Source organism: Rhinichthys klamathensis, unplaced genomic scaffold, assembly GCF_029890125.1.
Source record: "Rhinichthys klamathensis goyatoka isolate OS25496 unplaced genomic scaffold, OSU_Roscu_1.1 h1tg000140l_1, whole genome shotgun sequence".
Lineage (NCBI taxonomy): Eukaryota > Metazoa > Chordata > Actinopteri > Cypriniformes > Leuciscidae > Rhinichthys > Rhinichthys klamathensis.
In genome coordinates, this window is record NW_026606675.1 from 1665217 (window position 1) to 1691933 (window position 26717).

The 26717-nt window shown below is 38.2% G+C and overlaps 1 protein-coding gene across 1 annotated transcript; it reads left to right on the forward strand.

Moving 5' to 3' along the window:
- Positions 1-37: 37 nt before the first annotated feature.
- Positions 38-23905, forward strand: rnf19b (ring finger protein 19B). The gene is made up of 10 exons (XM_056257628.1): positions 38-304; positions 8829-10025; positions 16463-16662; positions 17979-18123; positions 18210-18372; positions 18682-18796; positions 21421-21561; positions 21651-21840; positions 21959-22093; positions 23071-23905. The coding sequence occupies exons 2-10, from the start codon at positions 9427-9429 to the stop codon at positions 23489-23491; spliced, it is 2109 nt and encodes a 702-aa protein (XP_056113603.1). The 5' UTR covers positions 38-304; positions 8829-9426; the 3' UTR covers positions 23492-23905.
- Positions 23906-26717: the final 2812 nt, after the last annotated feature.

The window sequence follows — 26717 nt, forward strand, 5'->3', positions numbered from 1 at the left end:
GGTTTCCTTCTCGTATGTGAGTGTCGTCACACGCTGGGGCTTTCCTCGGTGACGTGAATGGAAAAGAGAATAGAGCTGCGGACATAATCTGAGCAATATCGCGGACAGGGCAGCAAAAAAGCACTGACATCCTCCCCTTGGGCTGATGTTCGGGGAATGTTGTAGCGGATAGCACTAGGGTGATATTTGTCAGATTTACAAGACAGTTGGTTGAATGTACATGGTGTACAGTAGCACCGAAGCTCACTGCGTACCGCCCTATTCTGCTTCAGTTGCTTCCAATACTATCAGATCCATCTGAACGGTAAGTGCCCAACAGATCTGTCGTCATGGTTACGCTTTAGAATCCTTTTAGAGTCATTTTGTGCTATATGATTCCAAAATACTGTGATGTTCTGATGGTGACCAAGTGTTTGGGATCATTGTGTGATTGATATCAGGACATATCTCAGGACTCGGGCCACTGATCAACATTGTTTTGTTTTACTGTAACGTTAGTCCTTTCTTTAAGTGCAGGAATGCGACACAAATAAATAAATAGTAAATAAACTAGTTGTTTTAAACATTGGGGATTTTATTTATGTTCTAGTAGTTACTATTGAACTTGGCATATATTAAATGTTTACATAACAGGTGTGTGTGTGTATATATATATATATATATATATATATATATATATATATATATATATATATATATATATATTATACATATTTAGTCATGTTATTACATTTATGTAATGACCTTTTTGTATATATACATATATTTAAATTGAAGCTTTTTGCGTCCTGCCCAGTTCAAATTTAATCACTAAAACAAGTGAATCACTATAATTGATTTATATATATATAAATCAATTATAGTGATTCACTTGTTTTAGTGATTAAATAAATCAATTATAGTGATTCACTTGTTTTAGTGATTAAATTTGAACTGGGCAGGACGCAAAAAGCTTCAATATATATATATATATATATATATATATATATATATATATAGTGTATGTACTAACCTTTGTATATTTACATGGAACGTAATTTATCCTAAATATCTCATATTTACGTATTTGGGGGCAAAGTTATGCAATATATATATTACATGTGTACGTAATGTCCTATTTTTATTGAGGAGAGATTTTGTCCTTGTCTGCTTTGTTGAATGGCTGAGTCTCTATGTGTTGCTTCTTCAACTCCTTTCTAAATATAGAGCGTATTAGTTCATCATGAACTTTACAGTATTACACAAATTTGTTGTAACTTGTAACTGTACATGTGTTGGGAGTTTTGGTAACACTTCTCCATCTAGTGTAAAGCAAGGAATGCACAGAATGACTTCAGTTTCATTTCTTCTTTTGCCTCACCAAACAGACAGTTAATTCCATTAAGTCTTTCTTGTCTTGTTTTTCTGAATTCTTGGGTTATCGGTTTTACCGTAAACCTCCATGTGACTCTCACAAACTGATAAAATCAAGGTCTTTAGTTTCACAGGAACCATGTTTTTTCTTTTGTTCCAGCCTCCCTCACACAATAGTCAGTGAGTGTGAATGTGGCCTACTGGTGTTAGTCATGTTTTGTCTTGACTCTTGAATCTTTGTACAGTGCATTCATGATAATGCATACGTTATATGAGATTTTGACTTCTATGAGGATGCAACAGTATGAAGTGAGCTGGAGAACAGACAGCCTGCTTCTTAGCAAGAATGGTACATGGATAAACACAACCACCTGCTCCACACAGACTTAAAGAGATTTCATTGAAGGGATAGTTCACCCAAAAATATACATTCTGTCATAATTTACTCAGCCTCAAGTTGTTCCAAACCTCACCTGTATGAATTTCATTCTTCTGCTGAACACGAAAGAAGATATTTTGAAGAATGTCGGTAATCAAACAGTTTATGGGCCCCATTGACTTTCATAGTATTTTTTTCCCCATACTATGGAAGTCAGTGGGGCCCATCAACTGTTTGGTTACCGACATTCTTCAAAATATCTTCTTTCGTGTTCAGCGGAAGAAAGAAACTCATACAGGTTTGGAACGCCTTGTATCGAGTGTGTGTGTGTGTGTGTGTGTGTGTGTGTGTGAAATCAACAATATTTTGAACCTACTTTGTTTAATATGATACAGATTAGATTTAGAGCTGCATGATTAATCATTAAAGATCGCGATCTTATTCCTAAATGACAACGATTCGGCTATATTTTTACAAGTACAGTTGTCATGTATAGTTATAAAACAGCTTCACAAACAGTCTTTTCAACCATACAGTATCATTATTTCTATCACAGGAGTATTGGGATAAAAGTCTATAGTTCAGATGTAAACACTGAAACCAACGGTAGTCATCAAAATAGAGTAAATCACTTTTTAAAAGTAACGTTACGCTTCAAATAAAGATTGTATTAATTATTTAGTTACAGCAGTTAGTGGCAACAAGCGACTGTTAAAGGGGTCATATAATGCCATTTTTGTACAAGCTAATATGATTCTTTAGGGTCTAAATTAAAAGTTTGTAATATACTTTGAAAGGAACACTCCGACTTTTTGGGACTTTAGCCTATTCACCTTATCCCCCAGAGTTAGATAAGTCCATACATACCTTTTTCATCTCCGTGCGTGCTATAAGTCTGTTTGACGCACCCACCGCTAGCCTAGCTTAGCACAAAGACTGGATGTAAATGGTTGCAGCTAGCATACTAATCCAAATAAGTGACAAAATAACGCAAACCGTATAAATACTGGGAACTATATTCTCTGAAGGCGAAGCACTGCTACTTGGGCGGAGTGATAACCGCAGCACCTGAGACGCGCTCTCTGCTCCTCACCACGGCGCGTCTCAGGTGCTGCGGTTATCACTCCGCCCAAGTAGCAGTGCTTCGCCTTCAGAGAATATAGTTCCCAGTATTTATACGGTTAAAATATGTCTGTGTCTCATGTGACTTTGTTCTTTGTACACTCTGTGACTATACAAATCACAACATGTAAATAGGAAAATGTTTGCGTTATTTTGTCACTTATTTGGATTAGTATGCTAGCTGCTACCATTTACATCCAGTCTTTGTGCTAAGCTAGGCTAGCGGTGGGTGCGTCAAACAGACTTATAGCACGCACGGAGATGAAAAAGGTATGTATGGACTTATCTAACTCTGGGGGATAAGGTGAATAGGCTAAAGTCCCAAAAAGTCGGAGTGTTCCTTTAATTAAAAATTCTCATTAGTATTGTAAGAAAACACTTATTTTACCTGGTCAAAAACAGCTCTGTTTTCAGCACGCCGTTTCAGTGCATATGACTTTAAATGATAATGAGCTTTGCTCACCCCGCCCCTCTGTTCTGTGCGTACACCGTTTGTAACACAATAACACAATAACCATAACGCGTTGTTCAGTATAAACGTGGGATTATGAATTATATTGAGAACATCGTACATAGAAAACATGCCGTAATGTACCCTAAGTGTAAACCTTAGACGCATTCATTGTGAAGCGTGCAGCTAGCGATTTGCAAAGATTAATATATTAATATAAAGTTTAATAAAACGTTATTATTTAATAAAACGCATTGACGTTGCTCGTGGGGAATATTCCCTTCGAAAACAAACTCAGCCACTGCGTCTTCAGCGGTTCGGATTTAGGAACATTAAAATGACTGCTGTGTTCGTTATTACACCCAAGAACAGAACACCACAATCGCTTAGACGCCATTCTGCTCATAGACAGTGCTCCAGCATATCAACAATGACCGCGCCGGTCCGCGCAGACTATGATTGACAGCTCCCTCACGAGCGAGGGCGGGTCTGTGTTGAAACGCTCCTGTCAATCAACAATCGTGGGAGGGGCTTCCGAGCGTGTGACGTCACACGGTCGAACGGCTCGATTTGAGGCAGGGGAAAACATATAAGGAGATTAAAACAAAAACACTGGATGGATTTTTATCATTATATGATGGTTGTGTACAGGCACTGCCAACACACATTTCAGTACAATCAACTTGTAAAAGTGCATGTACCATTATATGACCCCTTTAAAAATGTATTTGTCATTGAATCATTCATTCAAGAGATTAATTCAAAAACTCTGATTTATCCAGTAATGAAACAAGGGAGGTCTTTACGACTGAGTCATTGAATCATTCATTCAACCCGATTAAAAAACAACAATAATTCAAATTAATGTAAAAAAATAAATAGACTGCAGCAATTAACATTTTGTCGGAACCTCTATTCTTGCTATTTTTTTATTTATGTGTCTATTCAGAATCATGGGAGAATCTCTATTTTAGACAAGAAAATCGTGATCCAGAATCGCGCGGCTCTAATACAGATGCACACGGAAACAAGACAGCAGGACACATGCAGGCTTTGCTGAGAACAATAAGCCTCAGTGGATCTTCAGATGTGACTCGAATGGTTATGTAATGGCTAGAGATCCAGTAGCCCACCTGTACACCAATGGACCATGTGACTGTGTGTGTGTGTGTGTGTGTGTGTGTGTGGTGTGTGTCTGAGATAGGTCTGGGGCTGTAGGATGATATGAAAGTGCTGAGGTGCGGTTTCAGGGTCTGACGCGGACGGAAGCGCAGAGACAGTGTCAGTCTAGCTCTTTCTTATCTCTCACAGTAGTGAGTTTGTCAGTAACATGCTGCCAGGAGGCCAAACACTACATTATTTTCTATATTCTCCTTTTGTTGAAGTGTTGAATGTTGAATTTAATTTAGCTTATGAGTCAGACTCAGAGTGTTTGTGTGAATTGTGCTGTCTGCAAACAAGTTTGCCCCTGTGACATGTTGATAAATGGTCTGGAAAACAAAACTTTATAGTGAGAGATTATGAAACTAATATTCTTGTTCCTTATAGGGGATGTCTCTTACAGTAAGTGTCTGTAGTAAGGATCTGCTTTCATTATGACCTCAGCAGCAGTTTCCTTTATTCAATAAGAAAACCTATTGTTATAATATTATGGAAGAAATATTATCAATAAAACAAAGTAGGGGGAAAAGTATAGGGATAGTTTCATACAGGTTTAAAACAATTTGAAGGTGAGTAAATGATGACAGAATTTAAATTTTGGGTGAACTATCCCTTTAAGACGAAATACAAAAAAAAAAATAGTTTACTGTGGTACATTTCCCAGTAAAAATCTCTTGCTAAAATACCGTAGTATTTCAGTTTTTACCATAATAATACAGTTATTGTTAATAGTGTAAAAATATAATAAATGTGTATATATACACATATACACACACACATCATTTATATATATTTTGTATTTACAAACATTTATTAAAATATATAAAGCCTGAGTATTCCTTCCAAAATAATCGATTTTGTCATTACGACTTATATTATCAGCATAACAATTTGATCATAAGTAATTTGCTTGCATTTGATTATTATTGACCTAGAAATAGTGGAAAATGTTTTTTTATTCATTTTATATCATATTCATAGCCTTTTTTGTTTATCTCTTGGTGTAAATGTAAAAAATCCCAGATTTTCAATGTGGTCTCACACCTTTGGACCACAAAACAAACCAAAAAAATCCCAGACTGAAACAGAATTTCCCTTTTCTACCCGATCTTAATCTTTTTTTGTGTGTGTGTGTGTGTTTGTGTGCGTGCGTGCGTGTGTGTGTGTGTGTGTGTGTGTGTGTGTGTGTGTGTGTGTGTGTGTGTGTGTGTGTGTGTGTGTGTGTGTGTGTGTGTGTGTGTGTGTGTGTGTGTGTGTGTGTGTGTGTGTGTGTGTGTGTGTGTGTGTGTGTGTGTGTGTGTGTTATTACAAACTGTGACTGTGTGATAAAACTAGCGAGAACTAAACCAAACTTGTGGAAACGGAGATCCATATTTCATCAAACCAAGCTTGGGAGCTTATGCTGTGGATTGTTCCAACCGCTTTCAAAGTTTTTAAATAAACTCTTTCCTACATGGAAAAACCAGGCTGCTGATTTCCAGCTGCAGCAGTGTAAGCAAAAAAAGAGCTTCTTGTGAATCTGCATGTCATTCACAGCTAATTAATAATACAGCAACGTCTGTTGTACAACAAACGCAGCCACGCCCGTTACACACACACACACACACACAGTGGCTTACGCTTCGTAAACCTGCACTCTGGTACCGAGATGTGACACAGATTTTCCAGAAACAGCTTTTGTTGTGCACCCGCTAGCATCCCTCACACACACTAAACCTCAGAGAGCACAGATGGTAATTATGTGTCACTGGTTGCATTAGCAGAGGCTGCTGAAGTGGAATGGAGGGCTATTACCATCTCAGCCCTCAAGTTATATATAATATAAATAGATGTTGGAGACTCTTTTTCATTGAACCTGCTATGATTCAACACCCACCTTTTCAAACTGCCTGTTTAGAATAGGCAGATCTGCTCAGATCGTATTGAATGTTCCTGTTTCCATCAGACTCTTGCATTTTTAATGCGTCTCTTTGTCACGTACAGTATAGAGCACGGTGATTGTTGCATCCTCCTGTCATAATGGGTCAAGAAGACATCAGGGCAGTGGCTGTGAGCAATGCAAAAGCACAAAAAGGCAAAAAGTGGGTCATACTGACTGCTGTGCTGTGTACCTCGTATATCCATGATCGCCAGCAGAAAACAGGCTGCTTTACTTTAATCTGTGTGCGTGTCTGTGTGTGTGTATATATATATATATATATATATATATATAAACAAACTTTTATGTTAGATGCAATTAATCGATTTGACAGCACTAGTTAAAACACTGCCTAAAATGCAGCTATAATGGTTTTATAAACGTACCATGTTAATGCTGTGTTTTTGGACATAATAATAAAAAAATAATCATGTTACCCTAGAATAAAATACATTGCATATGAATATAGCCATTTTTATTTATTTTGTTATAGGTGCTGGCACGTTATGTCGAAATTACTGTTATTACAAGATTCCGACTTGTAAAAAGCACATAATTACAACATGTAAACCAGGAGTTTTTTGAGAGATCCTAATTGTACCGCCTTATGTGCATATTCATTTCTGAATAGGGCATAAATTAAAAAGAATATCAGGATGATACAACAGTCCTCCTGATATCATAATGAAGACAAAAGAATGACATTCTTGAAAATAACATCACATTGATTGACATCACATTTTATTATTTTTTAATACATATTTTTAAGTAAAACTTGAAATGAATACACTTTTGTTTATGACAAGGCAAGTGTAGTTTAAAATATCATGTGTGTGATTGCTCAAAAATGTTATATTTATGAATTAAAAGTCTGATATAAAAAAAAAAAAAAACATTCTACCTTAAATATATATATATATATATATATATATATATATACTGTTTTTTGTATGCAAGGTGTAGGGAAAATATGTTATTACCTTTTACCTGGTGGTTACACCACATGACGTTTTCAAAATTAAGTCATTAAAATCATTATTAAATTGAAACTCCTTGAAATTGGTATACATGTTTGGTAACACTTTATTTAACAGTGTCATTGTTACACATGTTACATGTAGTTACTATATTAATAACTATAAATTATGCATAATTACACACAACTAACCCTAAACCAAACCCTAACCCTATAGTAAGGACATGTAGTTAATTAATATTACTCAGTACTTAAATGTACTGAGTTACTTTCCTGTAGCTCAAACAGTAGAGTGTTGGCGCTTGCAACGCTAAGGCCATGGGTTCGATTCCCAGGGAAATCAAGAACTGATAAGAATGCAAAATGCGCACCTTGAAATGCAATGTAAGTCGCTTTGGATAAAAGTGTCTGCCAAATGCATAAATGTAAAATTACACAGTAACAAAGACAACTTAAAATAAAGTGTAACCAAAACCATATGAACACGATACAAATACAAAGAGTACTTTATTAAGAACTCGGCACGTGTATTTTCAACAAGATTTTTTTTTTTTTTTTTCTTATCATTGAGAGTGACACGCTTATTTGTCACTGACCCATTAGCAAATCTACTATGTTATCATAACACTTGGAGTTATAAGTGCACTGACAGCTTTACACTTGCATGGTGGTCTCTTTCCCTTCCCCCTCGCACAAGTAAACAGATTTGTGCTACGCAGGCATTAGTTCAGAGGTCATCAGAGCAGGAAACCAGGACACAACAGTCTTAGATGAAAGTATGTGTTTTTTATTATTTCTGGAGTAGAAATATGTACCAGAGAGATTATGTTGGCCTACAAAACCATTTCCTCTGCTAGTATGACATTTGCAAACCGTATTGATTGATGTCCTTTTCAAATATAAATAAATGAATAAAGTCCAGTGGAGGCATGCGCTCATGCGTTGTGTGATGTGGTGTTAATATCTGCCGTGTGTGTGTGTTCGTGAGGGCCAGAGTCACTGTGAGGGTCCTTGTTTGCTGTGTTCATAGTGGGAATTACCATGGCAACTGCACTAGCAGCGCAGTGTGAAGTGGAGAGGGAGCGCTCGAGTGTGTGAGAGTGAGGAAAGAGGGTGTCATCAACAGTGAGACACAAAGAAAATGAGAAAAGTAAAATCCATCACAAGAAGGAAAGACAGAAAATGTGATGACAGATATCAGCATTTAACAAGTTTAATGTCACAGTACCAATTACTTCCTCAACTGTGTCGTTTGTAATCGTCTGGTAAGTGGTTTATTCATCAGTACTGTCAGGCAGTCACTTCAGGAGTGCAGAGCATGAAGAGTTAACCGTGAAATGAAAAGAGATTGAGAATAAAAGAAGGGAGGAGTGTGTGTACGTGAGCGTGAGCGTGCACTGAGCATGCTCCTCCTGCAGGCTGTCTGTGCCCTGTGCTAACTTCCTGTGCTATATCTCTTCCTCAACAGACCGGCTGATTCAGAAGGAGAGAACAGCAGACTGGAGCACTCTCATGTTGACTCCGGGAATTTAGCCGAGGCAAAAGACGACGGAAGACAAGCCCTCAGGATTACGATATCTTGAGCCTGATTCATTTTTTTACCAACTTCCTAGTTGTCTTTAAACGCCCCGTTTTTAATTGACAGTATCTGTCAGTTTTGTAGTACGTAACAAATTTTTGGGTGCAACGATTTGTTTTTGTTTCCAGATTAACATTTACAAGAAGATTGTTGGAGAGTAAGGACTTTGCTCCCATCCCTTTTTTTTACTCTATTTGTCTAGTTTCTCTTTCTGTTTATTGTTTAAACACGACTCCCTGTTACACGTAAGAGGAAGATATTACTTCATTCATGGAATTCTCCCAACGGGGAAACTAACTGGGATTTGTTGAGACATTGACAAACATTCTTTTGTGTATCTGGAGTGTACGTGTTCTTGAGGTTTTGGCCTTCATTGAGATCATTCCGTGGAAGGAACCAAGGCGCATCACGAGAACACCTCTAACCCAAGCTCGCTGACCTCTCTAAGGACTCAATTGGGAGAACATTACAAGGTTGTTCTTGGGCAATGGGATCTGAAAAGGACTCTGAATCCCCCCACTCCTCTGTTAGTGGCATTCCCAATCCGAAATGCCGTGGGCCGGGCAAGAAGCAAGGCAGGATCTCTTTTCATAGTCTCTTCCATGGCAAACGTGGATCCAGGGGGAACAAGGCTAATGTGGGCACTCCTCTTGCGCAACAGCTACACCAACAGCAACAACTCCAGCAACAGCAGCTTCTCCAGCCTCCCACACCCACAAATGTGTCGTCAGACCCATCTATGGCAGACCCGGCTGAGGCTTTATCCACTAGCCAGGCCTCTTTGGGAGGTCAAGAACTCCTAGAGTGTCCCTTGTGCCTGGTGCGTCAACCTGCGGAGCAGCTTCCTGAGCTCCAGGGATGCAGCCATCGGTCTTGCCTGTGCTGTCTAAGGCAGTACTTTCGTATCGAGATTACGGAGAGCCGTGTGCAGCTCAGCTGTCCAGAGTGTGCCGAGCGACTTGCCCCACGGCAGGTGGCCCTCATCTTGGACGATCCCAACCTGATGGACAAGTATGAAGAGTTCCTGCTGCGCCGCTGCCTGGCATCGGACCCTGATTGCCGATGGTGTCCTGCTCCCGACTGCGGGTAAGATTGGGATGGGGTTGGGATGTCAGGGAGTCGTAAAAGATACACAATACCCTGTTTGTTTTGAATAGGAGGTGTTGTTTCAAAATGGCCAAAGCTTGTGTACCCTGAGTTTGGCAAGATTCCTAAATTCCAGTGAAGATGTGTCATGCAAAATACAGTGATGTTCTAGAGAATTGTGGTTGTGGCAACAGTTTGGGGAGGGCCATTTCGGTTTCACTATGATTATTCCCCTGTGCACAAAGTGAGGTCATTATTGAAATGATTTACTATAATGTAGTAATATTATAGAAATGATGTGGTAGAACTTGACTAGCCTAAAGCCCAGATATGTGATGAATTGAATCCAAAGGTGACGTTTTGAATTGAAAGTTGGTAGGGACATATTGCAAGGAGGCAGGGGACAAACCTAAGATTATAATTCATAAAATATATAATAAATATATTTTTTTTTTAATCGATTAGACATAATTAAATTCCCTCAATTCACAATTCTCATTTCCTATTTTCTTTGACACTTAATATCAGCTATGACTCCTGACTTTCTGATATCTAGGTGACTTCACTATGAATCCTTCCATTCCCAGATAGCAAACAGTCATTGAAACTATGTTAAATCAACATTCCGTTGTCAACATTAAGTCATTGAATCAACATCGAACTCTGATGTTGATTCTACATCATTTTGCACCCTGTTTTAATATTGAAACAACGTTGAAATCCTGTCCATAGATCAACGGAATTTCAATGGTATTTCAATTATCAGGAATATTGAAACAATGTTGAAATTTCAACTGAACTAAGGATCAACGTAATTTCAATGGAATTTCAATCGTTTTTAAATGTTAATTTTAAATGTAATGCCATAAATTAAATAGCCTGCTTTATCTACAGCTGGTTGTCAAAAAGTAATGAAACATTTGAAATCTTGTACTGAACACACCACACAAACAAATTCATTTTTATTAGTCTTTTTATTTAAATATTTGTACTCTTTATTTACACTTCAATGTCCTCTGACGCCTGAATATTTTGTCGTCCAGTCCCTCCTGCCCGGTCTGGCACATGTGAATTGGGTGAAGGCGGCTGTCCCCATCTGCTGAGTAAGAGCACCTAAAACAGAAAATAAAATCACAATACAAAAAAATTAGCATTTAAGTTAAACAGGAGATTATATTTATTTGTATTGGTACATTCGTGCCGCGAGATGAAGTATGTAACGTGGGGCTAAGCCCTTCCAAGTCCCCCCTTGACGCCAGGCCTGATTGTCAGGCGCTATAACAGTGCGCGCAAAAATCGTGATATCAGTACATTCATATTTTGGATTTGTATTACGACGAGATGGTCTAATCGGCATTCCCAGTTACAACTCGAGACAGTTCTGCATTGAATAAAGTAAAGTACCGGTAAGTCTTCTGTGTAATTCTGGCCCGCCGCGGTCACTTCTGTGGGTAGCGCTAGGTGGAGCACTGCTAGCGTTGGTTCCGCCGGTGTTCTCCGGCGGTCAGAAGAAATAGATTTCAAAACAGAATCCAATCAGATTTCACGACACAAGCAATGGGTATAGGCTACAGACATTTATTTTGAGCTAAATATCCCAAAAATAGACTGGACTCTGAGGTTTTGCTAACTTTATAACCTAGAAGAGAACTACAAAGTAGGCCTAGCCTACTTTTGGCAGATTTTTACACAGTGGTAAAACAAAAATATATTTCAGTGACTGCAGCACTGCGTCGGTTACTAACGTTACACTATAACCATCATGTTAACGACCAGCCTAACAGTATTGATTTGGTACAATTCATTCATATCAAACATTAAGCAAGCTTACCTTTACGCTTGTGCCAGGTCCAGAAATGAGCTGTGTCCGGTAACGTTACGTTGGTATAACACCCGTTGATCTCCCGGTCAACCAAAAATCTATTGATTTTCAATCATATTTCCCGGTCAACTACATATCGATGCATTTTCAATCATATGTCCCCCTCAACTATATGTCGATGACTTTTCAACAACAGCGTCGTTTCCCGGTCAACTATAAATCAATGACTTTTCAACACATTCAGCGATCGCCCGGTAAACCAAATATCAATGCTTAATCAATCATAAAGATAACTATAGATCAATGTTGTTCCAATATCGTTGCCATCAACATTAATAACATCGGGTTTTCATCGACAGGGTAATGGTGATTCAACATTAATTTTGCATTGAAATTTCAATATCAACCATAATGATGATTCAGATGGAAAAACAATGTTTATTCAATGTTGGCTTGCTGTCTGGGTTATTTTAATGTATGCCCTGATTACAGCTGTCACACTCCATTTCACTCATTTGAATGCTTTTAGTTTCAGTGAAATCATAAAACAATATGCAACCTAATCTGCTACCCTAACTGATATGCATCTTCTGAAAATCAGTTGCTATTTTATATAGTGATTCATCAAAATTTCGCCAACCTAAAATATAGTATTGGAGGACCGAAATCATTGACAGAAACCGTTTAATTAGTATTTCTCCGATGATATGTTTTGTGTTTCAGCATCTGTTTCATGTACATGTGCATATATTTTAGTACATATATGTTAGCAGTGTGGACACAAAAAATGCCGTTAGAGCAGCAATATGTAAACATTTTCAGCTGAAATAAAAAGAGGAGGCTCATTGCGCAAGAACTTTAATTTATCACGAGAACACGACACCCTGAACAGCATAGCGAGTTAAGTTACCTAATTACCCAAATGTAATTACTGAAACTTTATTTTCCGTTTCGTTTTTTGGGTAAATGAAAACTTTAATTTCGCTTTCGGTGTTTCAGTAAAAAAAAAAAATCACGTTGGAAACTTAGCACATCAGTAAGTGTAAACTTGTTTATTTATTTATAAAAATAAAAAAAAAATTGCGCAAACTTGTGCTTTCTGGCACTGAAGGCAAGAGACACTACTCTGAGTCACTCATGTTTGGAGTCCAAGACTGAAATCCGAGAATCGCCCCTGACGTAAGCATCCATTGAGCAATGAGAATTTCAGAGAGGCGGCTCCAGCTCTCGATATCAGCCTACCACAGCTCTTCCCTCAGCTCTACCCTCAAAACAGAGCTTACGCATTCATATCCGTCAAACACTCTCTAGTGTGTTGGCATCCTAAAATTACCCAAACGTTGGTTGAGAGATTTTTCGCCCAGTATACTCCTGTGTGTGAATGGGAACAAATCCAGCAATGTTCCAACATCTACTGAGAAACCGTCCCAAGAGAATGGAAGCTATTAGGAAGAACCAATTCTTTATTAAAGCCAACGGTTTTGAAATTGCTCAACAAGGGTGTGGTATTCTGGCATACAAATACTTTAAGGCCATATAGTGTTTAAATGCTATAACACTATACAAAAGATATGTAATGCAGATGGATTCGATAGAAGTAAGGGGACATATTTCACAGTTTCGCTTGTTCTGTGAGCTTCAGCAATAAGTGTAGGAGGCACTTGGACAGTTATAGGGAACACTTGCGCTTATGTGGGAAGCCTAGTTTAGCTGATGTGTCATTCTGTGCGACTGTGATTTACTTCAGAGGCCTTTTACAACCTGTCCTAGGTTTGTCAATCATAATGGTGTGCTGGTGACCCACATTTAAGGGACATGATTCTTTTTGCGTCACTGCCACTTCCTATAAGGCCAACGGCTGATACTGAGGGGTTTTCAGATGGCCTGGGAATTTTTCAAAAAAGGCCATTTTGTCCATTAGACATCACAATATTGGCTGGTTAGTAAGTTGCATTATGTAGGGTTGTGAAAAAAGTGTGACTTTTTTTGCTGCAGGATACATTAAGGTTCACCAAGATGTTTCGTTTGCCTCTTTTTAGACTAACTAGGAATCTCCCACCCTAGACAATACAAGCACACTCTTTTCTGTTCATTCATTCTCAGAAACTGAAGGAAAAGCTCCCCCTGTAGATTTTGCTGCCTGAGTGTCAGTTCCAGTCCATGGTGCTGTTTATTACCCATCAGCCCCCCAACCAGCTCTGCTTCAGCTAGATTGAAAGTCCAGAGCAGCCAATGGGAGAAAGGAATGGCTTGTTTCTCTCTCCCTCAGTCATATGTTGCGATGGCAACTTAGATGCGGCACAGAGGTAGAGTTGCTATGGGTAACCGAGGCTGGTATTTGATTAAGAGAATCATTGGCTACTCACTTGACCGTGTGTGCATGCCACGGTGTCTTTGTGAGAACTCAAAATAGAGTGTTGATTTCATTGTCTTCAATCCTAGTGCGTGTTCTGGGATACCATAATCATGTGTAATGAGGTCTGTTTCGGCTTGACTCTACATGTAGGGTGTGTGTGTGTGTGTGTGCCAGTACGTGCAGGTAATTGGAAGCTCTTTGTGTAGGACATTACAGTTCTCCATTGCAGCTGAGTGGATTAATGAGGTGTCAGCTGGAGGAGGAATGTTTTCTTCAGAACCTGCTTTAGCTTCAGCCTACAGGCCAAAACTTGCACTTAAAATTAAAGGCATTGTTTTTGTCACGCATAAGCGAAAGCTAGACAAGGAAGCTGGAGTCAAGTTTTATTTTACCTTGAATCGGCCTGATCTATTGCCACTGTTTATTCAGTCATAAAATCAACAAAAAAAGTGATTTCTTTAAAGATTTAAAGTCAAGGTTTTTTATTATTTAATAATATGTTTATCAGTGTGTTTACCTGTGTCGTTTTTTTAAGGTCTAAAGTAAAATTTGGCAAAAAAAAAAAAAAAAAAAAGTAATGTTCCTAGGAAAGGAATAAAATGCAACTGGAATACTTGGAAACTCCCTCAGCTGGAACATACTGACTGTGCAATAAATCCTCCCTTTCATTTTCCATAATGTAGTAGTGTCTGTACATGCTAATGTTTTCCTTGACTTTAAAAGGAATTTGACATTACAAAGAATCTGAGTACTAGGGAACACACTGATATCCTAGTGTATGTGATTACTTTGGGGGGTTTGTCAAAAGGAAAAATTAAGGTCATTTATATAATTGCATTCTATGGAAGCTTGTTTCCGCCACTGAATAAAAAATAAAAAAGGTAATTGCGAATGTTTATCTCACAATTCTGACTTTTTTCTCACAATTGCGAGTTTACATCTCGCAATTCTTACTTATTTTCCCAGAATTGCATGATATAAAGTTGCAGTTGTGTTGTAATGTCAGAATTGCGTGTTATAGTTACAAATACATTTTAGAATGTCAGAATTGCGCGATATAAAGTCAAAATTGCATGTTATGATGTCAGAATTGCGTGATACAAAGTCACAATTGCATGTTATAATGTCAGAATTGCGTGAAACAAAGTCACAATTGCATGTTATAATGTCAGAATTGCGTGATACAAAGTCACAATTGCATGTTATAATGTCAGAATTGCGTGATATAAAGTCACACTTGCGTGTTATGTCAGAATTATGAGATTTAAACAATTTTAAGCAAGCAATTCTGTGGGGGGGGGGAAGTCAGTCTGCAATTCTGACTTTATAACATGCCATTGCGACTTTATATTATGCAATTCTGACTTTATATCTCACAATTGCGAGTTTATATAATGCAATTCTGAGAAAAAAAAGTCAGAATTGGGAGTTTATATCATGCAAACTTGCAATTGTAAACTCGCAATTGTGAGAATTGCACGATATAAAGTCAAAATTGCATTTTATAATGTCAGAATTGCGTGATACAAAGACACAATTGCATGTTATAATGTCAGAATTGCGTGATATAAAGTCACACTTGCGTGTTATGTCAGAATTATGAGATTTAAACAATTTTAAACAAGCAATTCTGTGGGGGGAAAAAGTCAGTCTGCAATTCTGACTTTATAACATGCCATTGCGACTTTATATTATGCAATTCTGACTTTATATCTCACAATTGCGAGTTTATATGATGCACTTCTGAGAAAAAAGTCAGAATTGCGAGTTTATATCAGGCAATTCTGAGAAAAAAAAGTCAGAATTGGGAGTTTATATCATGCAATCTTGCAATTGTAAAGTCGCAATTGTGAGAAAAAAAGTCGCAATTATCTTTTACATTTCATTTTTCCATGGCGGAAACAAGCTTATGTTGCAATCTTATCAAGAGTTGTTCTCTATGTTTGTGCTGATGGTGTAATAAAAAAAACAAGATCTGTGAAGTCTGAGATCTTGTTCCACATATTCACATGGTCCACATATTCCTCAGCTACATTTACAGAAAATACCATGATATTACTATAATTTTGGATACTACCATGATGCTATTTTTAAAGTACTATGGAAATACCATACTATTACAGTCTGATACCATCTCTGTAGCATGTACTTCTGTGTTAGAGCAATTGCACAAAACTAGGTATAATGATATCTCATGTTACCTAAATCATAGATTCTCTAGGAGAGTAAGTTGACCTGTTTGCCTTGTTCCCCTGCCAGTTTTGCAGTCATCGCCTCTGGATGTGCCAGCTGCCCCAGGCTGGTGTGTCGAAGAGAAGGGTGTGGTGCTGAGTTCTGTTACCACTGCAAGCAAGCTTGGCATCCTAACCAGACCTGTGACTCTGCCCGCCAGCAGAGGGCGCTGTCCTTGAGAACACACAGTAACCATTCACCCAGCTACACGGCTGAGCAGGGACACAGTGAGTATTCAACCATCAGTCCACCATCTTCTTTCTCATAAACTTACAGTGAAGGGGAGAATCAAGCCATATCTCAAGACTGTAATATCAGAGATTTGGAGTTAGTCTCTTTTTACCTGGGCTAGGAGGCAACCACCTAGCAACGCCCTAGAAACCACCCAGATCCCCCTAGTAACCACCTAGAAGCCTCCCAGAAACCACCCTGATCACCTTAGCAACCACCTAGTAACAAAAAACACGTAGTAACTGCATAGCAATGCTCTAGTAACCTTTTAAAACACCCTAGCTACAACCTAGTGATGTCTTAGAAACCACCCAAAGTACCCTTGCTAGAAACCACCTAGTAGTGCTCTAGAAATCATTAGGACTTCCTAACCAACCACCTAACAACAAAAATACTCAGAACAAATTAGCAAATGCAAAGTAAAGCCCTGGTAACCACACATAATTGCTAATCAAACAACGTCCTAAAAACCACCCAGATAACCCTTGCAACTTCCTAAAAAACACCTAGAAGTCCCCTAGAAACCACCCTGATCACCTTAGCAACCACCTAGCCACAAAAAACACTCCAATCATGTTAGTAACTGCATAGCAATGTCCTGGTAACCACTTAGATTACCCTAGTTACAACCTAGTGATGTCTTAGAAACCATCCAAAACACCCTAGCAACCACATAGTAGTGCCCTCAAAACCACCAGGATTTCCTTAGCAATCACATAGCAACAAAAAACACTGAGAACAACTTAGCAAATGCATAGCAAAGCCCTGGTAACCACCCAGAATTGTCAAGCAACAACCTAGTAAAGTCATAGAAATCACCCAGAACACTCTAGCAACCACATAACTGTGCCCCTAAAAACCTAGCAACAAAAACACTGAGAAGCCCTTAGTAACTGTACAGCAATGCCCTGGTAACCAACCAGAGCACCCTAGCAACCACATAGTAATATTCTAATCTAGACACCGCCTTGAATATTGTAACATTCAATCTGCAGCTCCTTAGAAGCCACCCAGCTCACCTTAGCAACCCGCGGCGCTAGTGACAAAAAAAAAAAAAAAAAAACTCAGAACACCTCAGCAACTGCATAGCAAGATTATTGAGGTTTCTCTTTCCCTAAATGACTGTGCTCTCTCCTCCTTCTCGCTAGTTTTTCTCTAACCTCCTGAATTAAAGCCGGAGTCTGCTAACCTCTCTCTCCCCGCTCTTATTCCCATCTGACATTCAGAAAACGCTTCCTCAGCTCTTACTGTTTACAGCAGATTCTGTTTGCCTGTACAAATTCTAAATCCCAACCCTTTAATCCCCACTCAGCTGATGACATCAAGCCTTGCCCCCGATGCGGTGCCTACATCATCAAGATGAACGACGGCAGCTGTAATCACATGACCTGTGCTGTGTGCGGCTGTGAGTTCTGCTGGCTCTGTATGAAGGAGATTTCAGACCTGCACTACCTCAGGTACCTTTTGCTAGTTATATCAGTGGGAATTGATCAAACTACTTGCTCGAATCTAAAAATAATAATTATATATGGTGTCTTCTCAGTCCATCAGGTTGTACATTCTGGGGAAAGAAGCCATGGAGTCGCAAAAAGAAGATTCTGTGGCAGCTGGGCACTTTGATTGGTGCACCGGTGGGCATCACTCTAATCGCTGGCATCGCAGTTCCTGCTATGGTTATCGGCATTCCCGTTTACATTGGACGCAAGGTGCGCTATCCCAACATCCCATCTTTCCCCGCAGCGCTACAGTTTAGATGTTAACAAAGCCTTTATCAGCTGCTATCAGGAACAGAATTTCCTTAAAAAGCCTGGGAATTTCCCTCTCTTCTCACACGTTGCTCAACCAGCTTAACCGCGTTTGATATCGCCATAATTCTGGTACAATGACTTCCTGCTGAAAAATACAGAGGACATATTAGATTTGATTCAGATTTTGAAGCTTTAGGATCAGATCTTTTATTTTAGCAGATAAAAGCTCATTTGTGTCAGTTCGATAACAGCTGCTGTTTGTCACAGATCCACGCGCACTATGAGGGCAAGAAAACGTCACATCACAGGAGGAATCTCGCCATTACTGGTGGTGTGGCTCTGTCAATCATCACAGCTCCAGTCATCGCTGCTGTCAGTGTGGGTGAGTATTCCTGAAAACAGTTACATTCATAACGTTTAAAAGTTTGGGATCAGTACTTTAAAAAAAAAAAAATTATTAAAGAAATGAATACTTTTATTCAGCAAGGATGCATTAAATTGATCAAAAGTGACCGTAAAGACTTTTACATGGTTACAAAAGAACTTTTTATTCATCAAATAATCCTGAATTTTTTTTTATTACAGTTACCACAAAAGTATTGAAACTGTTTTCAACTGTGATAATAATAAGAAATATTTCTTGAGCAGAAAATCAGCATATTAGTTTAAATTCATCCTTATCGGTTGGTAATGTTAGACGTTTTGTAATAAAAAAGTTACTTTTTTAGTGCAGATTTTTTTTTTTAAAGGGATATGTTCCTCTTCCTCGTGTTATTCTAGACACGTTTGACTTTCTTTCTTCTGTTTAGAGAATATATTAGCCACGTTCACAAATCAGACTGATCCGTTTCTCTCAAGTTCAACTCACTGACTAACAGCAAATTATTAACGGATATAAATTTCCATCTGTTCATCACACAAAGCTATTATATGGCTTCAGAAGACATGGAAAATAACTCGTTGTACATTGTATAGACTGCTTATATGACATTTTATGATACTCTTTTGATGCTTCCTTCTGTTCCTACCCTCCTATCTAAAGGTTGTACGCTTCAGTTCCCATTGATTGTAATGGACTCTATTGCCGATCGCTTCTGCATTTAGCCTCAGAGGCAACCGCAACTTCCAGTGCAGCACAGTGTATGGAAAATATGAGAAAATGTAATCTAGAGGAAGTGTCACACAAAAGAACAGAGCGATATATTTAAAGCTTGTGAAACTCATTATTGAATCATTAAGTATTGATCAAAAGACTGTAAAAAAGATGGATAACTTGTCTCTACTCTCCACTGTAGAAAAGTGAAGCCACAATATCCCACAATAAGCCGATTTCGTTGTTGGGAAAATGAACACTTGAACACCTAGCTTGAATGCTTGAACTTCAGCGTGATAAGAACTACCTAAAATGACCTAAATTAAAAATATCGGAATAAATATGTTTCAAGTGGAATTTAATTTTTCTTAGTTTGGCTCGCATCCCATTCGATTACATGGAGAGGGCGGGGTTTATGACCTATACTGCAACCAGCCATCAGGGGGCGATCAAAGTGTTTTGGCTTCGCTTTTCAGGACATGTGCAGCACACTTGGTTTTATTGTACTAAAATGTTATATTTACTATAGTTATATATGAGGAGCTCTTTTCCAAAACGCGATAAATCCATTTCAATAGTTTTCAGGGAAAAAATTTTTTTTACCTAGACCCACACAGTTTTTGTGAATATTCAATTTAGCCTGTTAAAATGTTTTTTCCCTTCAGTCTGAACATGTTGAACAATGATTATTAAATCAAACAACAATATTGTTGATGATAAATTCAAAGTAATTTTTTTTTTTTCAAAACGCTATAAATCCACACACAAAAAAATCCAAAAATGGATGATTTTGGCCAATTAATTAAGTTTTGTTTTGTAGAAAGCCTTTCTTTAAAGTGAATTTCGTTTTGTATAAATTGTATCTTAATTTTAATAATTTTTTCATCAACCAATTGCCTGGATTTAATAAATAAGAAGCAAATAGACAATATAATCATGACATGGAGGTGCATTGCACGTGAACAGGAGCGCATCTCCACATAAATTAACCGAAATTCAGCGTATGCCTCACAGAGTCATGAGAAATATATCTATATAGAAAGCTTGAAATGTCTTTAAACGAAACAATTAAAAACGAAAATAAATAGCATACTCTCTGATTATGTAATCCATTACATGCATTTCTCTCTAGGCGCGTTCACTACAGAGATGCTGATCGTCAATTTCATCTTTGCAGACACTGACACACAGAAAACAGTTGATTAATAAAAATAAAATAAAAATTTCGATTTTCGAACGATATTCGACTTTTGCTCCTTGATTGTCGAATGCCATTTTTGGCAGAAATTATAAACGGAAACCTTTGGCAGGTGTAGGTCTCACTGGCTCATCAAGGCCATCAAAAGTGTTATCACCGTTTAAAGCACTCATTTTGAGGAATGAATGAACATAAACAAACCTCTGTTCAGCGCCGAAGTTGGATTGCATAAAAGGCTCACTGAATTTTGATTTGTCGAGAGAGGATTTATCGCGTTTAGGCTAAAAATAGGTTTGGCGCTTATCGCGGTTTGGAAAAGAACTGCATCTTGCAGTACATTTTAAACAAGGAAATATAGCGATTTGGCATGAAACATTGGTGGAGCAGTGAATAGGTTCAGAACACAGCAAAATGACATAACAAACAAATTTTTTTTAAATGGCGTTTATCGCGTTTTGGAAAAGAGCTCCTCATATAGTATTATACTGTATAAAATACACTATATCATAATGTAATTAGTTGTGAACGACAGTTATTAGAAATATGACAGAAAGGGTTTGCTACTACCACAGTTTGCTATGGGAAAATAGCAGCGGAAATACTTTGTCCATTACGTTGAAAATAATTGCTAGTATCAGATTTTCTCATCAACTCTCGCTTTAACTCAAATCCCAAAGTTTGACTACAGCTCCATATCTGTGTCTCTTCCCTACAGGCATTGGTGTCCCCATCATGTTGGCGTATGTGTATGGTGTTGTGCCTATCTCTCTGTGCCGGGGCGGGGGCTGTGGGGTGAGCCGGGGGAAAGGTCGCGGTGTTAGGATAGACTTTGATGATGATGACGGGCCTATTACAGGTAAGAAAAAGAGGATTGATCAAGTGATATCATCTGGGTAAAACCTATTCAGTGTATTGAACCATCAACCGGACACTTTCTCTCTGTAGTTGCTGATGCTTGGCGAGCGCTGAAGTCTCCAAGCCTGGGCGAGAGCAGTTTGGAGGGAGGAGCCAGCGGCCTCAGTACCACCTCTCCAAGCGAGGGCCTATCCGTCGCCCCAGGGGGTCTGGGAGACACGCCACACTTCAACACACTAGCAGGAGGAGCACTCGGTGCGAGGACAGGAAAATACAGCAGGTTTGTGGGTATTCAGGGCACGCTGGGTTATTCTGTGTACTGTATGGTAAATATAGAAGAGCTGCACTGTAAATATGGGTAGTGTTCTTGTTTTCATGGAAACATGTTTATGTTTTAGGCTGGAGGTGCAGGGGACAGAGCTGGGAAAGGAAAGTGCCGGCAGGGAGACGGGCAGCTTGGGAGCAGCCAGTGACTGTGCCAGCACAAGGGGCATGGCAGGATCTATCACTTCCTCTTACACCTTACCTGACAGGTGTGAACGTCACTCTGAATAATCACATCTGCATGACTAATAAATGTACACTACCGGTCAAAAGTTTGGGGTCAGTAAAATTGTAGGTTGGTGTAAGATGTCTCTTCTGCTGACCAAAGCTGCATTTTTTTTTTTAAATACAGTAAAAACTATAATATTGTTAAATATTATTATAATTCAAAAAAAAAAACTTTTAAGTCATTTAAAGCTGAATTTTCAGCATCATTACTCTTTAGTGTCACATGATCCTTCACAAATCATTCTAATATGCTGATTTGCTGTTCAAGAAACATTCTTATTATTAATGTTGAAGACAGTTGTGCTGCTTAATATTTATGTGGAAACCGTGATGCATTTTGTTCAGGATACTTTGATGGATAGAAAGTTCAAAAGAACTGCATTTATTTGAAAGAAATTTTATTTTATTTTTTTCTTACCGACCCCAAACTTTTTAACAGTAGTGTGTATCAGTACCGCAATGGTTATCAGCCAATATTAGAGATTGAAAATTATAATAATAATAATAATATTTATATACTTTATCAATATTGGTCAATATTAGATTTTTAATAGTTCGTATTGATTTCCCTTATTTTTACATTTAGATTACCTTTGCTGTCATCTAATGCTCACTTAAAGTGGATATTCGAAACACGAATAAATTAACTGTTAAATATAATATTTAGCAAATCTAAAAATGAATATCCATTTTTCATACTGTACCTTATAATGTTGTTGTGATGCCTAGATACATTCATAGCGTCTACAATTATTTTAGTTTTTGATTTAGACTAAATATTATACAATTTAAACTGGCTTTAACATGAAAATAATTATCGGCTTATCAGTACCAACCAGTATTTTAATATTGGTGCATCCATAAGATAAATATGAAATAGTAGCAGCTTTGATAAATTCTCCTGTAAATGAGAATATGACACTTCATCTCACCTTTTCTATGACCTGTTGTGTTTCAGAGAGGGCACTAACCTTGAGATCCAGGTGGACATCGAAACTAAACCGAGCCATCTGTGTCTAACCACTGAAGAGGATCTGGCTCCGCCCACTGTTGCCATGGTGCCCGGCTCGGGGGAGGAGCCTCAGGACTGCAGTTCCCGCAGGACCGGGGTTGTCCTGGATTCCCCTCTGGGCCTGTCGCCAAGAATGTCACTCAGGGAGGGTCTCCGAGACGTCACCCTCGCTCAGCCGGAGAGCATCCGCAGCGACCTGGAGATGTCCGACACGCAGTCAGACGACATCGCGGAGCTCACGTCCGACGACTGCGACTCGCCCCGTCCCAAGAGCTGCCCCCCCGCCCCCCCGCCGCAGACCACCTGCAGAGCCTTGAACCCCACCGACAGCCTGCACTGTCCCGACAATGTCATTCTTTACGTGTGAGAGAGACTCTCGCCATTGCACAAAGCCAACCATTTCTGAGCTTTTGACTTGTTAATGCTTTACCTGTTATTTTGCTGCTTTTTATAATTATTAAAAACTCCTTACTTGCATCCAGACAAGTCATGGAACTGACAGCTCATCGCTCTGCTCTCCTGTCCCGTCTCTTAATTACGGGCACGGACAGGTCCTCTACCTCTTCAGAAATTCATACTGTTATTCATTAGTTGGTGTTTACTTCTCGATGGAGCAATGCCTTGAGCAACAACAAAAATAACTCGGTACCATCGTGGCCAGAAGAATTTCCTTAGATAACAAACAAACAGACAAATAATGCTACAAAGTGAAATGTCGCCAAGCACATGTATACGTGAGTGGTTTGTATGTGGATGACACATGACAGTATTGTTTGTATGTTTGTTAAATCGACCTGGAAATTGTATGATTTTTTGCATGCGCTGCGCTAGTATTGTTTCGGTCACGTTTGCACAGAAGAACACACACTTCAGAGTGAGAGAGATCAGTATGGAGTAAGGTCAGTCTGAACTTCACTAGCAGACAGTTTGACTTGAATCACTGACTGCCTGCCTTACAGACCGAGCACATGCTCTCAGATCCCTTACACTGTCTGTGACTCACTGACTACACTGTTTGTGCCCTCTTGAGCTGAGCTGAGAGACATATGTATGTGTGGATCATGTTTACCAGTGTTGATTTTATTGCTGGGTATTAAATCAAATAGTATATCAAGGATGGAACTGACATTCACATGCATGTCTGTTGTTATTAATGTTATTATTTGATTATGTTTTTTGGCCTATTTTATCTCTTTCTTAAGCACATGGCTTTTCAAGCGTTTCGTTTTGCGCAATTGCAGTTATATTTTTTTCAGTTTGTTTTGCCCGCTAGCTGGACGGATGGATGGAGAGAGATGGGTTGGTTGGATGGATGAGCACTCCTGCACTTTATCCAACTATTTATCATTGTTCTACATTGTAGGCTTATATTTATGCACTCCCTTTTTTTTTTCTTTGGATTTCAGCTTCTCTGGGAAATGTTTGAATGCCGTAGTTATGATTTTGTTATTTAATTTTGGATGTGATGAAATGTTGTCATTTTGTTTTGCATTCTTAACATGCTATGCTTTCTGAATCTCATAATTATATTTGGCCGCAGAGAGAATCCTCGGTTTGTACATGTAATGACGGATTAGCTTTGTCTTGTAATCACAAAAAAATGGATTTGTGGTTGTCACATATTTTGCTCTCTTTTTTTTTTTTTTTTTGGTTGTGTGAAGATGCGTTTATATTTTTAGGTTTATGAGCAGATTCTGAAAACTACTTGATAATTTGACTATAAACTGGTTATTGTGAAATGAGTGTTAACAACTAAATTCAGTTACATAAGCAATATGCTAAAGATAAGGTGTGTTCAATCTGGCGTTGTTTTGTACATCCCCACAAAGATAACTGCACTGGCTGTGAGTGTTTGAAACAACATAAAAAAATTAAACATTTCCTTCTTTGTGGCAAATTTTGTAACTGTAATTGTGGTATGTTCAAACTGTGAGTAGAAAGCCTGCAGGCCTAATCATCAAACCTATGCTCTCAAAACATAGGAGTCTCATTTTTGGATTAAAGACTGAAAAACTTTGTAAAATTAATCCGAGATACAATATATTGCTTAATTCATCTGTAAATATTGTAAGTTGGAGTTATATTCACCTTAGGTACATTGTTAATTACATTGTTAAAATCTTACAACACATTTTAAAGGTTCAGTGCAAGGTTATTAAGTAAAACTAAAATATTAAAACTTAAACTAAATGAAAAAGAGACAAAAAAGACGGAAAATAAACTGAAATAAGTAGAAGCACTAAAATCACTAACTGGAAATAAATAACAACTAAAACTTAAATAAAATAAAATCTAAATAGTAGAAGAGTGAAGAGTGACAAGCACATACCAAAATTACTAAAGTTAAAAATTAAAGCTAAAATGAAAACTATATATAAACTATACTATAAATATATATTTATTTATTTATTATTTTTTAAGCATGAACCAGTGTTATATTAATATTTACTACTAATAAAATAACACTGGTTCATGCTTCAATTGAAAATACCAAAAATATGCCAACACTGCCCTCTACTGTGCGTGTGCAACATTGACGTCAGAGTGTTTGCAGCAGTGGCGTAAAGAAGCAGCGTCTGATTTACGGCAGCGGGCAGGTCGTGAGTGAACTGTGGGCCTGAGGAAGGTTAAAGTGACTCTGAACTGAACGGTCAGTGTTTGCATTTACAATTTGAGAGCTTTTGTATCTTATATGTGACGTTTATATATATACCAGCTCTAATGTAAACATTTTGCTGTACATGCATTACATTAGAATAAACACATTTGGCTGTATCGTTATCTGGCCTGCCGTTAAGCTAGCAAGTTAGCCAACAGCAAGACGACGATTACCAATACAGCTTGTTTATTCTACACTGATAAAGTAAACAAGTGCAAATGTTAAATATAATATTAACCAATTGCATGATCTGACAGATCGCTTGTTGTTTTTAACGCCAGCTTATTAATGTCCCGTTACATAAACATTAACTAGGTCGTTCAACAACTCTATTTAATAGCTTAAACGTTTATATTAGTTGAAAGCATAATATGTATCTGAAGGCACATAGCTGTAATACAATAATTTAGGCATGTCCGCTGTAAACACAATAATAAACAAGTTTTGGAGATACTCAGTAGTTGCATATAACCACTTTTTGTTTTACTTAAAGCCAAGTCAAAATTGACCATTCTTTATTTTTTATGGGATATTGCAGGATTTCTTATTTATGATTTATCCTTGAAAAGCATATTAATATATGTGCCCTCGTAATCTTTAATCAAAATAACTTCCCCTCTCTCTTAAAATGACGTCTCTTCTCTGATGACGTGTTTACTGGCACGAGGGCGGGGCAAACTGTCAATCACTTGAGAGCAGCAATACCAAACCACTACGATCCAATCAGTTCCTGCCCAACATTTTTCCTTGTTAAGAAGCTGTTTCACTCAGATGACACCGTCACAATTGGGAAGAAAAGACTATCGCAACTTCTGTTTCACGCTGACTTTAGTGCCTGAAAATCCCAGAAATATATAAACATTGAGGTGTGATTTATTAGAACAAAAGTGAACAACTGCTTTGTTAATTGTTTTTAGGCATGATGCATTATTTT

Bases quoted from the DNA above. Each gene is read 5' to 3' on its own strand.
- rnf19b (XM_056257628.1), top strand. From the start codon at position 9,427: ATGGGATCTGAAAAGGACTCTGAATCCCCCCACTCCTCTGTTAGTGGC. The intron at 10,026-16,462 runs GTAAGATTGGGA...TTCCCCTGCCAG, and splicing joins TGTCCTGCTCCCGACTGCGG to TTTTGCAGTCATCGCCTCTG. The intron at 18,797-21,420 runs GTGAGTATTCCT...TCTTCCCTACAG, and splicing joins CATCGCTGCTGTCAGTGTGG to GCATTGGTGTCCCCATCATG.